Source organism: Xiphias gladius, chromosome 13, assembly GCF_016859285.1.
Source record: "Xiphias gladius isolate SHS-SW01 ecotype Sanya breed wild chromosome 13, ASM1685928v1, whole genome shotgun sequence".
Taxonomy (NCBI): Eukaryota; Metazoa; Chordata; class Actinopteri; order Istiophoriformes; family Xiphiidae; genus Xiphias; species Xiphias gladius.
The window spans coordinates 12129880-12144005 of NC_053412.1; the positions used below are offsets into that span (position 1 = coordinate 12129880).

The 14126-nt window shown below is 43.2% G+C and overlaps 3 protein-coding genes across 7 annotated transcripts in view; 1 reads left to right on the forward strand and 2 right to left on the reverse strand.

The window, feature by feature from the left end:
- The window catches only part of LOC120798001 (collagen alpha-1(XXVIII) chain-like), a 42468-nt gene extending 40909 nt beyond the window's left edge, over positions 1-1559 (reverse strand). The window contains exon 1 of the mRNA XM_040141876.1: positions 1164-1559. Coding sequence (XP_039997810.1) covers positions 1164-1180 — 17 coding nt within the window. The 5' untranslated portion in view covers positions 1181-1559. The remainder of the gene's footprint in view (positions 1-1163) is intronic.
- Positions 540-4407, forward strand: atp5f1b (ATP synthase F1 subunit beta). The gene is made up of 10 exons (XM_040141881.1): positions 540-673; positions 1566-1739; positions 1849-2023; positions 2235-2356; positions 2475-2659; positions 2793-2951; positions 3137-3259; positions 3476-3688; positions 3787-3988; positions 4128-4407. The coding sequence occupies exons 1-10, from the start codon at positions 571-573 to the stop codon at positions 4223-4225; spliced, it is 1554 nt and encodes a 517-aa protein (XP_039997815.1). The 5' UTR covers positions 540-570; the 3' UTR covers positions 4226-4407.
- A 582-nt stretch (positions 4408-4989) lies between these two features.
- On the reverse strand, positions 4990-9437 carry LOC120798003 (retinol dehydrogenase 7-like). 5 transcript variants are annotated; one of them, XM_040141884.1, is made up of 5 exons: positions 9345-9429; positions 7605-7919; positions 6820-7078; positions 6556-6719; positions 4990-6469 (listed from the first exon to the last, which is right to left on the reverse strand). In XM_040141884.1, the coding sequence occupies exons 2-5, from the start codon at positions 7915-7917 to the stop codon at positions 6246-6248; spliced, it is 960 nt and encodes a 319-aa protein (XP_039997818.1). In that variant the 5' UTR covers positions 7918-7919; positions 9345-9429; the 3' UTR covers positions 4990-6245. The 5 variants fall into 5 exon arrangements, with proteins under 5 accessions (XP_039997818.1, XP_039997817.1, XP_039997820.1 ...); XM_040141883.1 differs by having other exon boundaries at positions 7605-7942; positions 9345-9412; XM_040141886.1 differs by having other exon boundaries at positions 9313-9393.
- Between the last annotated feature and the right edge of the window lie 4689 nt (positions 9438-14126).

Below are 14126 nucleotides of genomic sequence, written 5' to 3' on the forward strand. Positions count from 1 at the left end.
ATATATTGTATTGATGGATTAGTATTACTGATGCATTAAACTATAAGCACCATTCTAATGTTGTAGCTGCTCAGGGTGGAGCTAATTTTAACTACCTCACGTTAACGTTGAGTAGATTAGTTTATAACAATGCTTCACATTTTAGGAACCGATTGCTTGTCGTATATGTAAAATCTTAATCTGCAAAGTAGGTAGCAGCTGGCAAACAAATGTAGTCAGGGGTGCATCAGAAAAATTGACTCCCCTTGACATGGGACACTGTGCACAAGCGAGACAATGACACCACTGGAATGCACAGCCCATGTTGTCCCCGTGTAGGTCTACGTTACCTGGAGGACTGATTAAAATGACAACTAATATCATAGGTAACCTTTAGGTTGGACTTTCATTGCGCGGTCATATGTACTGCCAAAGAGGCCGGTTCTGTGGAGGGCAGAATGTCAGCGCTGAACTTTTGCGCATGCTCAGTATGCAGCTTTTACGTTGCACGCAAGCGCAGTTCCCCTCAGCGGTCATTCATTATAAAGCCGCAAGTTCCTCCGTCTCTTTCCACCTTCAGCCATTTTGACCATGTTAGGAGCTGTGGGACGCTGTTGCACCGGGGCTCTGCAGGCTCTCAAGCCTGGGGTCCAGCCCCTGAAGGCCCTCGTTGGATCCCCAGCCGTCCTTTCACGTAAGTCCTGCATGCTTGGTTTTTGTTTTATTAGCGAAATCGTACGAGGAAAAGACGTATTTCGGCGCTTGTCAGAAGAGGGCAGGGGCAATGCTAACGTTAGCTGATGCTAGCAACACGCTGGCTCCACTGTCAGCAGTATAGCAGGCCTCAGTTTTTAAATGTCAAATTTGAAATGTATTGGAATTATTCCATAATATGAAGTGGGTACAAATGTCAATATATGCTCCTATTGACAGATGTCTTGCAACAAATAATGACTAGGCTTTGTTTTTCTGGTGCTAGCAGCAATGACCTTTGTGTAATGACATGAGGCGGTGTGATACTGTGCAGAGTCTGCTAACTTAGCATTAATGTTACAAATTGTAATTTAGCAAGATAAGTCTAGTAGATTAGCAATCTTAAAAAGTCGTGTTTTTCCACAGACGCATTGAGTTAGTCTAACAACAAAGGAGACAGAGAGATTATGATATACTCTAAACATACTTGCCATTGAATGTCCGGCATCTGTCGTTAAGAGTAGCAGCATTAGCAACGTTAGCTCGAAGTACCCAATGAATTGTTTTTCGCGTTAGTATTGTTTAATCTGGGATATGACTTGATGAGAGTTTCTACTGAAATCTCACAAATACGCTGGTTGTTCTGTTAGGGAGCCTTAGTCAGTCACTTCAGTTGTTTAAAAGCTGATTCATATTATGGCCGACAACAATCACTTGACATTGAGACGGAGCGGCCAGACACACGGTTATCGAGCTGTTCTAACCGGGGATTACACCGGCCAGAGTGGTTAAATCAGAGACCAATAAACAACACCAGTGACATAAGAAGGTCACGGCCGAGGCTCACGCGTATGGCACAGCTAAATGCGCACGCTGTCTGCATTACTTTCCAGGCAGAGACTATGTCGCACCTGCTGCCGCTGCCAGCGCCGCCAGCGGGCGCATCGTGGCTGTCATCGGTGCCGTCGTCGACGTCCAGTTCGATGAGGGCCTTCCTCCCATCCTCAACGCTCTGGAAGTCGCCGGCCGTGAGTCCAGGCTAGTCCTGGAGGTCGCACAGCATCTTGGTGAGCTACTTGGATTGTAACCTTGAGCCCAGTACCCCTACAAGTAGACAAGAATTTCAATTTCTCGCTTCCGCAGAAACCTAAGATAAATCATGTTATGTGTGTTTAGGGGAGAACACGGTGCGTACCATTGCTATGGATGGTACTGAAGGTCTGGTCCGTGGACAGAAAGTCCTGGACACCGGCGCCCCCATCAGAATCCCAGTGGGTCCCGAGACCCTGGGCAGGATTATGAATGTCATTGGCGAGCCCATCGACGAGAGGGGTCCCATCTCCACCAAGCAGTGAGTTCACTTTGGAAACAACAACAGAACTGATGACATTTATCAAGTGACTTTCACAATCAAGTCAATATATCCAACAGAATGAAAATATAAGTGATAGTAGCATATAGAAAAAACTGCAACTGGCAGTGATTTAGCTTTAAAGGTCTACTGGCCTGCAAAAGAGTTATGCTCTTTGATAAATGATTTGGAAATTGTTATCTTCCCTCAGGACTGCACCAATCCACGCTGAGGCCCCTGAATTCACTGACATGAGTGTGGAGCAGGAGATTCTGGTTACTGGTATTAAGGTTGTGGACCTGCTGGCCCCCTACGCCAAGGGAGGAAAGATTGGTACGCAGCAAAACTTAAATGTTGTACTGTCTGGATAGATTGTTTCCACAATGGAATCTTTAAAGACAAGCTGCTTGGTAATATTACAAAACTAATCCTACATTTCTCATTGTTACAGGTCTGTTTGGTGGTGCTGGTGTTGGCAAGACCGTATTGATCATGGAGCTGATCAACAACGTGGCTAAAGCCCACGGTGGTTACTCTGTGTTTGCCGGTGTAGGAGAACGTACCCGCGAGGGAAATGACTTGTACCATGAAATGATTGAGTCTGGTGTCATCAACCTGAAGGACACCACCTCAAAGGTGAAGATTGTGGAAAGCCACTTTGAAGAAAGAAAAAAAAAAAAAACGAGAACTTGACCTTTTTAAAAATGGTATATTTATCATGGCATAGAAGTGAACATCAACCACTGACCTCAGTCCTTGTCCCCGCTAGGTGGCGCTGGTGTATGGACAGATGAATGAGCCCCCTGGTGCCCGTGCCAGAGTGGCTCTGACTGGACTGACTGTGGCCGAGTACTTCCGTGACCAGGAGGGTCAGGATGTATTGCTCTTCATTGACAACATCTTCCGCTTCACACAGGCTGGCTCTGAGGTCCGTATAACTTCAGTAGTTAATGTAGAATAGTATTTAATAGTTATTGTAAGGTTGTGTATCAATTTTTAATAACAATACAGCCATATTTTGTACGGTGTGCAGCTAAACATAAAACTCAAGTTGGGCTAAAAATGTCACATAGCATGCTTGATACTGACTTCCTTCATGTCCTTATCTCTCAGGTGTCTGCCCTGCTGGGTCGTATTCCCTCTGCTGTGGGTTATCAGCCCACTCTGGCCACTGACATGGGTACCATGCAGGAGAGAATCACCACCACCAAGAAAGGTTCAATCACATCTGTGCAGGTAAAAGGGTCCATCAAGGAGGGGAACTGACTTGACTTCATGTATCACACTTGTCTGTGCTTGGCTAAAGCAATCCTTAAACTGTTAATGGATGAAAGATTTGTACTGAATTGCTGTAGAATTGTCTCTGTTTCATTGTGTTTTCTTGATGAATAATTACCCAAAGGGACATTTTTCACTGATAATGGCTGACCAAGTCTCAATTCTCTCCACCAGGCCATCTATGTGCCCGCTGATGATTTGACTGACCCTGCCCCCGCCACCACCTTCGCTCACTTGGATGCCACCACTGTGTTGTCCCGTGCCATCGCTGAGCTGGGTATCTACCCTGCTGTTGACCCCTTGGACTCAACCTCCCGTATCATGGACCCCAACATCGTTGGAGCTGAGCACTACGACGTTGCACGTGGTGTGCAGAAAATCCTTCAGGTGTGGGATTTCATCTGTTTTTTGAAACCTGTATTATTTTTTATTTTATTTATTTTTTTGACAGTACCAGTTAAATATTGACAACTTTCCTCCTACAGGACTACAAATCTCTGCAGGATATCATCGCCATCTTGGGTATGGATGAGTTGTCTGAGGAAGACAAGCTGACTGTGGCCCGCGCCCGCAAGATCCAGCGTTTTCTGTCCCAGCCCTTCCAGGTGGCCGAGGTCTTCACTGGCCACTTGGGCAAGCTGGTGCCCCTCAAGGAAACTATCAAGGGCTTCAAGAGCATCCTTGGTGGTAAGTGTGTTAGGTTACTTATGTGACCTGTTGAAGTACTTGGATTGTTCAAAGTTTTCTAGATTGTGCTGGTGACCCTCACCTACTCTGAAACCTATTTATGATAGTAATGTTGCCTTTTGTACCCATTTCCCTTTAGGTGAGTACGATGCTCTGCCCGAGCAGGCCTTCTACATGGTCGGCCCCATCGAGGAAGTTGTTCAGAAGGCCGAGAAGCTGGCGGAGGAGCACTCATAAACACCTAAACAATCTCTGTTGTGGGGAGAAGAGGAAAAACAAAGGAAAGGGGTCCAGCGGTTTGGAGCACTTGGTTTGTAAAACTTGTCAAAATGCAAATGTACCTGTCTTGTCATCCTGAAAGAAAGTTCTATTTAATGTTTCCAATGAAAGATGGAATAAAAAGCTGTCTTTACACAAAACCACTTGTCAACTCTATATTTCCTATAGGCTTTAATATGTTGTAGTTGAGAATTTTTGAAATGGCTGTCCTCATCTACTCTGACCACAAGTTGGCATTCTTGAGCCATGCTAAGATATCTAAACTGTGTTGCAGCTTGTCTCATACTGAAATAAAACGGTGGACAAACAATTGGAATGTGTGTTTGTTTCAGACTTAAGTCATATTTGTATTAAAACGGCCACTGCTCTGATGGTCCAAAATCACAGAAGCAGGAGCTTTTATGGCCAACACTAGAGGGGGCACAAGGGAAGCATACTGTTAGTTTTTTTTTTTTTTTTTTTTTTTTAATCATTTTCAAAACTCCTTCAAATATTTGCAATTTCTGACCAGCAGTTTGCATCACAATATTTTCATTACCAACTTGAGAGGTCCCCAACCCACAGGTCAAGGGGTCACAAGGTGACATGAGACCAAAAAAAATCAGTTACAACTCTGGGCTTTTCTGAATTTGACTTTTTATTATGAAATACAGGACATTTTTACAGCTGGGTTCACCAGGTTTAACTTAAGACTTTTTAAGAATTTTTGCATTACGTAGAATGCAATTTACTTACCTGATCAAGGTCATAATGAGAAACCAGTAGGGACAATATGTCCTAAAATTTATCACATTAATCCCAGATCTATATGATAATTCCTAATATCGAAGATTTAATTCATTTGACCTGGAGTCAAATAAGTGGTAGAAATTGATGGATATACCTATTTTAAAAATTATGACGCTCATTCAAATTGTGCTACAATCAGCACTAGTCAGTCCATTTATGAGGGATCTTCCAAGCTACTGTAGCCAGCAGGAGTGGCTGCTGACTAAACAGCCTCCTACACACAGCCCACTGCCACAACAGTCCCACCTCTAGTTTATAGATGTGTAATGTCTCCTGACATTACACACTCCATTACTAATATTACTGCCTACAGGAGGCAAGACAAAATATTTAGGACTTTGGCGGACTGAAGCTAAGAATTTTAGAGACCTGCGCATACCCTGTACTGAGTCAGGACTCTAGACTGCACCGGGGCAGTTAATGGGTAAAAATGAATGAAAAACAAATTAAAAACAAGGGGCACAGTTTATTTTAAAGCATTTAGTGTAATTTTATCAAACCTAACTAGCTGCCATGAATTCTTTTACTGTGAATGCCTAAGACACAATCTCACACCCTCGAGACGTCATCCGTCCGGAACTGACAATACAGCCGACTGATTAACTGTAGCTCATGAGTCGGTTCTGTTACTGAGCGTTGCAGGTTCGGGTTTGCAAAATCTGACTTGGGTTGTAGGTGACATCACAGCCCGTTGTCTTTGCTGCTCTTGCAAAAGATCACAAACTGCGTATTACTACTGTACAGTGTTCCAGACATTCTTTACTATCAGTGATTCATTTTCTACTTCAGGGTGGATTTCAGCGAAAAAGAACCAAAGAAACCAACATAGTTTTGCTATGTGTAGTCATGTTTTACTGCTCCTCCCTAACCTTTCGCGCATGCCTATCATCAAGGCCGAGAACATTAGACTGAACAATATGCCTGTAGATAAGGTGGCCTTCAAAATGCCAATAATTTATTAACCTGCCAGAAAAACAGGTTACAGAGAAATACTCAGAGGAGGGATACAAACAGACAGACAAAGCACTTTTTAAAGTTTTTTTTATGTAATACATTATTGCTTTCTAGCCAAATGCTGGCTCCCACAATTGCATATGAAATGAAGCAAAAATGTCAGTTATAAACTCGAAAAACTGTATTGTTTGAAGAGCATGAAATGTGCACACGTGAATACAAAAAAATGTGCTATTTATTGTATCTGCCTGGCAATAGGAATGGCATCTATGCTCATGATGTAATTGGAGACACAAGTTGGCATGTAAGACAGCGGCAGCCAAAAAAGCTTGGCGTCCCACCCTGGGGAGTAGCGGGTGCGGGGCCTGACCGCGGACACAGCGTGCTCCATGCAGCTGACCACCTTCATCAGATCCCCGTCAATCATCTTGGAAACTTTGTTTTCTATTACTCCTAATGCTAGGAGGGAAAATGAGCAGACTAAATAAATAGATGAATTGAAAACAAACATACATACATAAAAACAAGAGATGATCCAAACCTACCATTTTGGAGATATTCAGTTCCATAGTCATCTTTGACGTCCTGGGGCAGTCTGTCCCACAGCATCTTGACACTTTTTGTCAGGATACCAGCGTCAGTGACGTTTGTTTTGAAGAAGCCTGGCTCAATGCAGAGGACTTTGACACCAAAAGGAGCCATATTTAACCTAACCAAGACATTTCATTTTATCAGTGCTTGTGCTCCAACTATGAAATCTCCGCGTTAACACAGTGACAAGCAATTAATTATGCGAGTTAATTTTTCACCTGAGGCTGTCACTGAAAGCCTCCACACCATACTTGGAGACAGTGTACGGGCCTCCAACAACACTGATCCTCCCAAACACACTGGCTACGTTGACCACCCGTCCTCTGGCCTTCTTAATCAGCGGAAGGACACTCAGGGTCACCGCAATCACCCCGTTCAGGTTTACGTCCAGCATCGACTTGTAGTCATCAATGGTCAGCCAGTCACAGGGGGCAGAGGGAATGGCCACGCCTGCATTGTTCACCACAGCCCATAAACCTAGGAGGTTCACACAAAGGAGATCTGGTCAATAAAATATATATATATATTTTTTTTTTTAAATATTTCTTAAATATTTCCTCTTTTTTTTTTTAAATATTTTTCCTTCACAACTAGCTGCTACACAAAAATTCAAAGCATGTTAATATATGCTGAATTCATTTCAGAAGACAGTAATGTGGAGGTTTGCATAGGTGAGTGCTAGTTAAATGTTTGACAGTGTGTGATTTTGAGATTCTGGTTAAAGTGTAGTTTTACAAAGCCAAACACTGGGAACAAAACATCAAGACTGGATCTTGAATGTGAGCCAGAGCAAACTTGCAGTGGTTACACATTCCCTCTGAGGCTGTACTATAACGTTGAGTATTTGCTCATTAACTAAAGAAGTGGACAAATTCAAACTGTGAGCTGATGATGGCGATACATGAAAAGCCAGGGATCACCAAAGTTATTACAATTCATCCTGTCGATCTCACTACCAAGTGTCACGGCAATCCATCCCATGGTTGCAACACTCAACACTCACCGCGCTCCCCAACTTTGTCCTTGATCATTGCCGCGACTTTGGCAACGCTGTCCTTAGACCTAACATCTAGGTGCGTTGTGATTAGGTTGCTGGAGCAGGACTTCTTCAGATCCTCCTCTCCCTTCTCGGTGAAACACGAGGCGATCACTCTGAACCCCAGCTTGTCCAGATGGCGGGCCAGGAGGCTGCCAAAGCCTGAGTCGCAGCCTGTGATGTACACATACTTGCTGCCTTTGTCGGGGACCCTGGGCAACTCCCTGGCCCAGCGGTACAGGTAGAAGAAAACCACCAGCCCCAAGAGGTACAGGTACATGACTGTCTGAACAAAGAGAGGAAAACTACAGAGGAGTGTCAAATAAAAAGGAAAAACCTGAATAAATGAGTGTAATCTTAACAAATGCACATGCTTTTATACAGGGAACAAGGGCTCACTTAATGGTTTTAGGAGTATTAAAGTTAATTATATGTTAGCTCTGTGTTGAGATGGAGCATTTGTTGTCATCTCCAGTACGGAAATATTTCGATCTGAAATATTCACGGCCAAGTTATGGAGGAGTGAACACTTCCATGCTTCAACAAGGCTTCATAAAGCCACCCCCGATGGCCTTCACAGTCTAAAAGGCGCAACCCGAATAAACACCTATGCCAGATTTTTGGAATAATGCGTCCACCATCATCAAAACACCAAATAAGGGAACATCTTTAGGAAGAATGGTGTCCAACCCCTCTAGGGGGGTTCCGGAGAGGTTTACAGTCAATGCCAAGGAGGCAATAAAGCCGTTTTGGTTTCATCAAGACAGTTCATGCTGGTTTTCCCATTAATTTGACACTAATCTTTTTCTTTTTTTTTTTTACTCTTTGTTCACATTTTGTACAATTCTGTACACTACTGCACTAAGACAACATGCCTGTTTGGTGTATACACCGTGGTGCCAGGTGGTAGAGAGAGTACATTGACTCATTGTGTGTCACTTCAGAACCGGTTTGAGGGAATTTTATACCGCACTTTGTTTCCTTCTGAAATGAAGTGGGGTAGAAGTATATTGTCCTCTTTACCCCTTTTACTTCCTGTCAATAAAATTTATTTTCAATATTACAGACTAAGCTATCAACCTTTTATTAAACGGTTGAGTTGGCTCCACCTCAACCTATGTATAATAGTGAAACACCCCTTACACATTAATGCATCACTGATAATAATCTCATATACATAATAATAATAATATAACACGACAAATGAGGCATTTTCCTGCGAATATTTTACTTTTTGAAACAAGTACATTTTGTTGATAATACTTATTCACTTTAAATTCTGCCATGCAGCCGTTTAAAGCAGGAGCTCAAATATGTTTCGGTTTCGCTCCACAAAAAAAAAAAAAAAAAAAAAGTCCAAAGATCCACCGGCTCCACCGACTTTGCCACCGCCGCGTTGCGTAACGTGACGGGGAGAAACAACCGGGGTCGCCGGTGGCAAGTGTTCGTTAAACACATTTTTTTTTTAAAAAAACCCCGCTGCCTTTCTGGACTACAAGAAAAGCCTTTACAATGTATGTTCATACAACCCGTTCGCTCTGTGCGTACTGTATGTTGTCTTAGTGCAGTAGTGTACAGAATTGTACGAAATGTGAACAAAAAGTTTAAAAAGAAGAAGAAGAAGAAGAAGAAAGCTACTGTAGACGATACCAAAACAGTTACTGACATTAGCTACCTATAATGTAGCCTGTTGACCCGACCTCGTACCTGCTGTGCTGGAATCTTCCGCGTCGGACTGTCCGGGTCGGCGGGCGAAGTCTTCTACCGGACCCTTCGCCTCGCGTCGCGAAGGAAAAAGCCCCCCCCCGGTTGAACAACGGCAACGGTGCGGCGCCGACCACATGACTTGCGGGCCAGAGGGCGGGACCGGGCGCTGACATCGAGAAATGTTAGAGAAAATGCGAACGCGGCCTTGGAGGGGAAAGTAAATGTGGCAAATGGTCTAAAGTTGTGGCTGGATGTGGCAAAGCCAGGAGAAAGCTCACACACAGTGTAAAACTACCGCATGGATTCTGTCCCGCACCGTTGAGACCTGTGTTGGAAAAGTAAAACTGATATAGGAACTTTCTTACACTGTACACGGGGATGCGGTTTTGGTCAGACCACTTTGGATCCAGAGTTTTAGGATTTTTTAAGTGGTTGGGTTTGGTTCAGAAGTCGCTTTAAGCCCAAAGTTATTGCTTACTGGGGTTTCACCGGTCCCCAAAGAATGGGTTGGTGCAACGGAGGAAATAGCCTCTGATGAATATATGCTTTGTAGAATAAGTGGTGATCAGGAGGAAGCAGTGTCTCCCCGGGGTTACACTAAAATAGAGGATGGGTCTAAATAGATATCAGTGTCCTCTGTGACTATATGATCCTGTAGTATGACTCAAGATCCACAGTATGTCTGACACGGTTTTTCCTCTGTGGTGGGTTCATTCCGTCCTCCTTCATTTATTCATTTAGTTGTTTCTAGGTTTATGTACTGGGGTCTGCCTCCACGAGATTAAAAAAAACGCGTCACGTGTCCCCGTATCCTGGAAACAATGGCATGCTTGCAGGTATTGCCGCGTGCCAGGGCCTCTCAAAAACGAAGAAAAACAAAAATAAAATAAAACGGAAGTCCCCGGCAAATGTGAAACTGAAAGCACGGAGAGCTGAAATAATGCGGACGAAAAACGATGCTCTCTTTTCAGAAGGAAGTGAAAGGTCAGACGTATCAACACATCAGAAATGGCAACAGTTGTATGGCATAACTTTAAGGTGCGAATATTATCAATGAATGAAAAAATAAACCGCTTAGAAAACTTATGAAGAGATCTACATTTTGTCAGGGGACACTGTCTGGCAGCCATCTTTTTGCCTTGCAGTTATAGTCTGTGCAACATAGTCCGACACTTATAATGGAATAATAAATACAATATTACCCCCTGAAATTTAGTTAAATATAAAGTAGCACAAAATCTAAAATGTTTAAGCAAAGTTTCTGTTGTGTTTTCCGAGTCATAATAATATGACAGTTTGACAGTTTCCGTACGTGTGACACAAACTGTCAAACATATTATGTAGCGACATGAAATAATACCGCGTCTCCCCCTTTCTGGAGAACAAAGACCGCGTTTGTCTCCTCAGACCTTGGAGGATTATTCCGCCTCTTTTGTTGAAAGGTCTGTTCCTATCTAAATCCTGTAAGGAAGAGCAGTGTTAACACAGGCACTTTAATGGTTATTTAATCTAATGTACTTAAGCACTTACTTTATCTTAAATTCCCAGAGTTTTACTTGAACTGCAAACACTTACACCCCTTAAACATTAACATAGGCTTTCATGGAACGAAACCCGTAACAAGCCCGTAGCCTTTTCTTTCTGCCACTCACCCTGGTTTTTCCTTTTCTTTTTTTTTTTTTTAATCACGTATTCTTTTCCAGTTCACAGCTTAATCCTACTCGGTTTAACTAAGGCCGTCCCAGACCTAGTTCTGAGAGCGGAAGCCTCTGCAGGTGAGACCCAACGCCGGTGACACGGGAGCCGGCTCAGGGGCTGTTGCGGCGCTGGAGACCCGCTGTCTCGTGCAGGCGGTTGTGTCTCAGCTTTGGCACGGTGACGCCTCTTCCTCCTTTGTCCTTCCAGACGAACGCGATGCTGTCAGGCAGGGAAGAGTTGTCGCCGTGGTACGAAGACGCCGGCCCACGAGGAGCTGAGCCAAGCTTTAACCATCCCCGGAGAGGTGTGGCTTCTACAGGGCGAGGAGAGCCAGGTAGGGTCCAGGTCCGTCCCTTTTCGGGAGGTTTTTTTCGAGGTCTGGACTGCTCACTCCGCTTCCCCATTACTTTGCAGAAAAACCTCGGGCTGCCTTTGAGATGTCTGAATCCATACAAAGCTGTGAAGGAAGTGAAGGCTTGTCCAGACAACTGTTGCCCGAGATCTGACATCAGGACCTCCAGAATGCCGTGGCGGGCAAAAATCGACTCTGCAGAATCCAGAGGAAAAACAATCTGGTTCCTATTTCCCATCATTACCTCAGTGACATTGTTGGCATTGTTAAAAGAAATAAAGCCAGTTCAGTTCCTACTTATCTGGTTGTTGAAATATTGCTGCCTTTCCTGTTTTGTGAATAGATAAAATGTTGCAGTAACTTTTCCTTTACTTTGTGAAAACTTCTACCGTCTTGTTCATTTTATTGCTGCTGTAGTTTGACATAAGAGAGGAGACTGAAGAGGGAGAGAAAAACCTGCGGAGCCCTTGTTCGGGCCATAGTCGTCTGCGGCAGGCCTCGCAGACAAACTTCTGGGTGCACACGCGCTGCTGTGGCTCAAGGTCTCCACAATCATGTAGGCGTATGGTATCAGACGAAACCAAAAAAACCTGCTGGTCTCCAGCTTGCTGTGTCTGTTCCCTTTCTACAATCACGCTCATCATCAAAAATCCGGCCTCTGTTCAACAAAACAAGGTGTGAAAATCCCTAAATTACACACACAAACGGGGACATAGATAATGCCCCTTATTTCTTGGCATGGGTGATATAACTGCGCTGATCGCACGCCATTAATTCATCTTATTTCTTGACAGTCAGCCTTGTAGAGTATGTGCCAAAGCTCATCGGTCGCTTTTTTACATTTTTACCACCAGGTGGCAGCAGTGGTGTTTGGTGAGTCATTTCCAGGTGTGCAGATTCTGGCTCAGAAAGTTGCAATTTCAAATTCTTGCACATGCAAGTGATTTAGGCCTGTGTTTGAGGTTTTAGTTGAAAACAGATGACATCAATATATCAGTAAACTCGTTACACACACACACACGCGCACACACACACACACACACACACACACACACACACAGTGTTGCTCAACAAATCAAAGTAACAAAACAGGCCCACAGAGTTTACACTCATCTGTTAATGCAGCTCTCCAACCTCTAGAAGGTCCCAGTAACTACTCAATAAGTTCAATATGGCACTTTTCAAAAACACAGTTACAGTTTGCTTTAACAAGTGCTTTACAATAAGACAAACCAAAATACAAGCTTAATAATAATAATGATAAATAAAATCACTAAGCTTTTTTAAAGTGGTGTGTTTTTAATGGTATGACGGTTTAAATTCTTCACCACCCTGAATAAAGCTGTTATTCACCTCATCCTGGACTTTTCAGAAGAATGACGGATAAGATGCGAGTTCTATGTAATTCCTAAATTTTCCATTTCTTAAGTTGCTGGTACATTACCACGTCCTCCTCATCTGGGACATAAAGTGTTTTCATAATCCCCCTCTTTGTCCCGACAGCACTTGAAGGCAGCAGTCAGCGACCGACGGCACATTCCCACGACCAGTTGTTTTCATGTCGCAAGCGTGCACGCCCAGTCAGTCATAAGACAATACAAATCACAGCTACTATAATGTTGTACAATCTTAAAAGTAAGGTCTCGAATTTATCGTATTTTTAAAAAAAAGGCCTGTTTTACCCCTTTTTTTCCCAAACTTTAATGACATTAACAAGCCTTCAGCTGTATCAGAAAACATTTATATTAGTTGTTGATTTAGAGTGAGTCTACCTTTTTGTTTACCTTTGGATCACAATTTGTACCTTAAGCTGAGAGGAGTATTCATAATGTACCAGTGTACAAACCAAGTAGGTCCCTGCCAGCAATCTGTACCTGTTTTCAGCCCTTTTTTTTTTTTTCAAACAAATGCGTGGACAGAAACGTCTCTCAGGGTTATTAAGGTATAACAAAGGGTCAACTAAAAATTTAATTTATCCCTAAGTTTAAAGGAATTAATAAACAATCTTCACTGTTTTGTGTGGGTGTTGTGGTGTTGTGTGTACTTGCTCAGCGGAATAAAACACCGTAACTCCGCGCCTGATGCTTACACTCAGTGTGAAAAGCGACGGCAGCCGTATGTGTGACATGAAGCTGACCCGGAAGTTGAGCAGGAAGAGGGCAGTAACCTCTAGTGCGGTATTTTGAAATGTCACAACATCTACACCCAGTCTCAACACATGCTCACACGTTTTGAGCAGTGCAAAACTATGTGCAGCTTTAAAGCCTGTCTAACTTTCATAAATTTGTAACTTATCTGAAACAGTGTGATGATTATCGGATCGTGTTAATGGAGGGAACATAGTGTAACAGTAGCAAAAGTAGGGAAGAGTCAGAACGTCGGCAAAATTGAGTCAGTAATGTCTGTTCTTATAGAAATATCCGCACCAGTTTGCTAACGGTAGCGAACATTAGCCACCATAAGCAACTGGTCATACCAGACCAAGTAAAGCTGTAGCAGCAAAACCCTTGAGTGTACTGACGTAAGAAAGAGCGTGTTTAAGAAATTAAACTTTTCATTTGTAAGAAAATTAATGCGTTACTTCTTCTTTCAAAAGTTACGTTGTCTCGTATTAAGAGACTGCAAAAGACAGCAGTATTAGCTAATGGGGCGTCAGGGTACAGTGTTGGACCTCAGAGCGTTTTCGTATAAAGTTTTCAATGGCTCATAGATTGTTTTACTTATTTTTAGTA

Bases quoted from the DNA above. Each gene is read 5' to 3' on its own strand.
- LOC120798003 (XM_040141884.1), bottom strand. From the start codon at position 7,917: ATGTACCTGTACCTCTTGGGGCTGGTGGTTTTCTTCTACCTGTACCGC. The intron at 7,079-7,604 runs GTGAGTGTTGAG...TGAACCTCCTAG, and splicing joins GGACAAAGTTGGGGAGCGCG to GTTTATGGGCTGTGGTGAAC. The intron at 6,720-6,819 runs GTGAAAAATTAA...TGTCTTGGTTAG, and splicing joins GCTTTCAGTGACAGCCTCAG to GTTAAATATGGCTCCTTTTG.
- atp5f1b (XM_040141881.1), top strand. From the start codon at position 571: ATGTTAGGAGCTGTGGGACGCTGTTGCACCGGGGCTCTGCAGGCTCTC. The intron at 674-1,565 runs GTAAGTCCTGCA...ATTACTTTCCAG, and splicing joins ATCCCCAGCCGTCCTTTCAC to GCAGAGACTATGTCGCACCT. The intron at 2,357-2,474 runs GTACGCAGCAAA...TCATTGTTACAG, and splicing joins CGCCAAGGGAGGAAAGATTG to GTCTGTTTGGTGGTGCTGGT.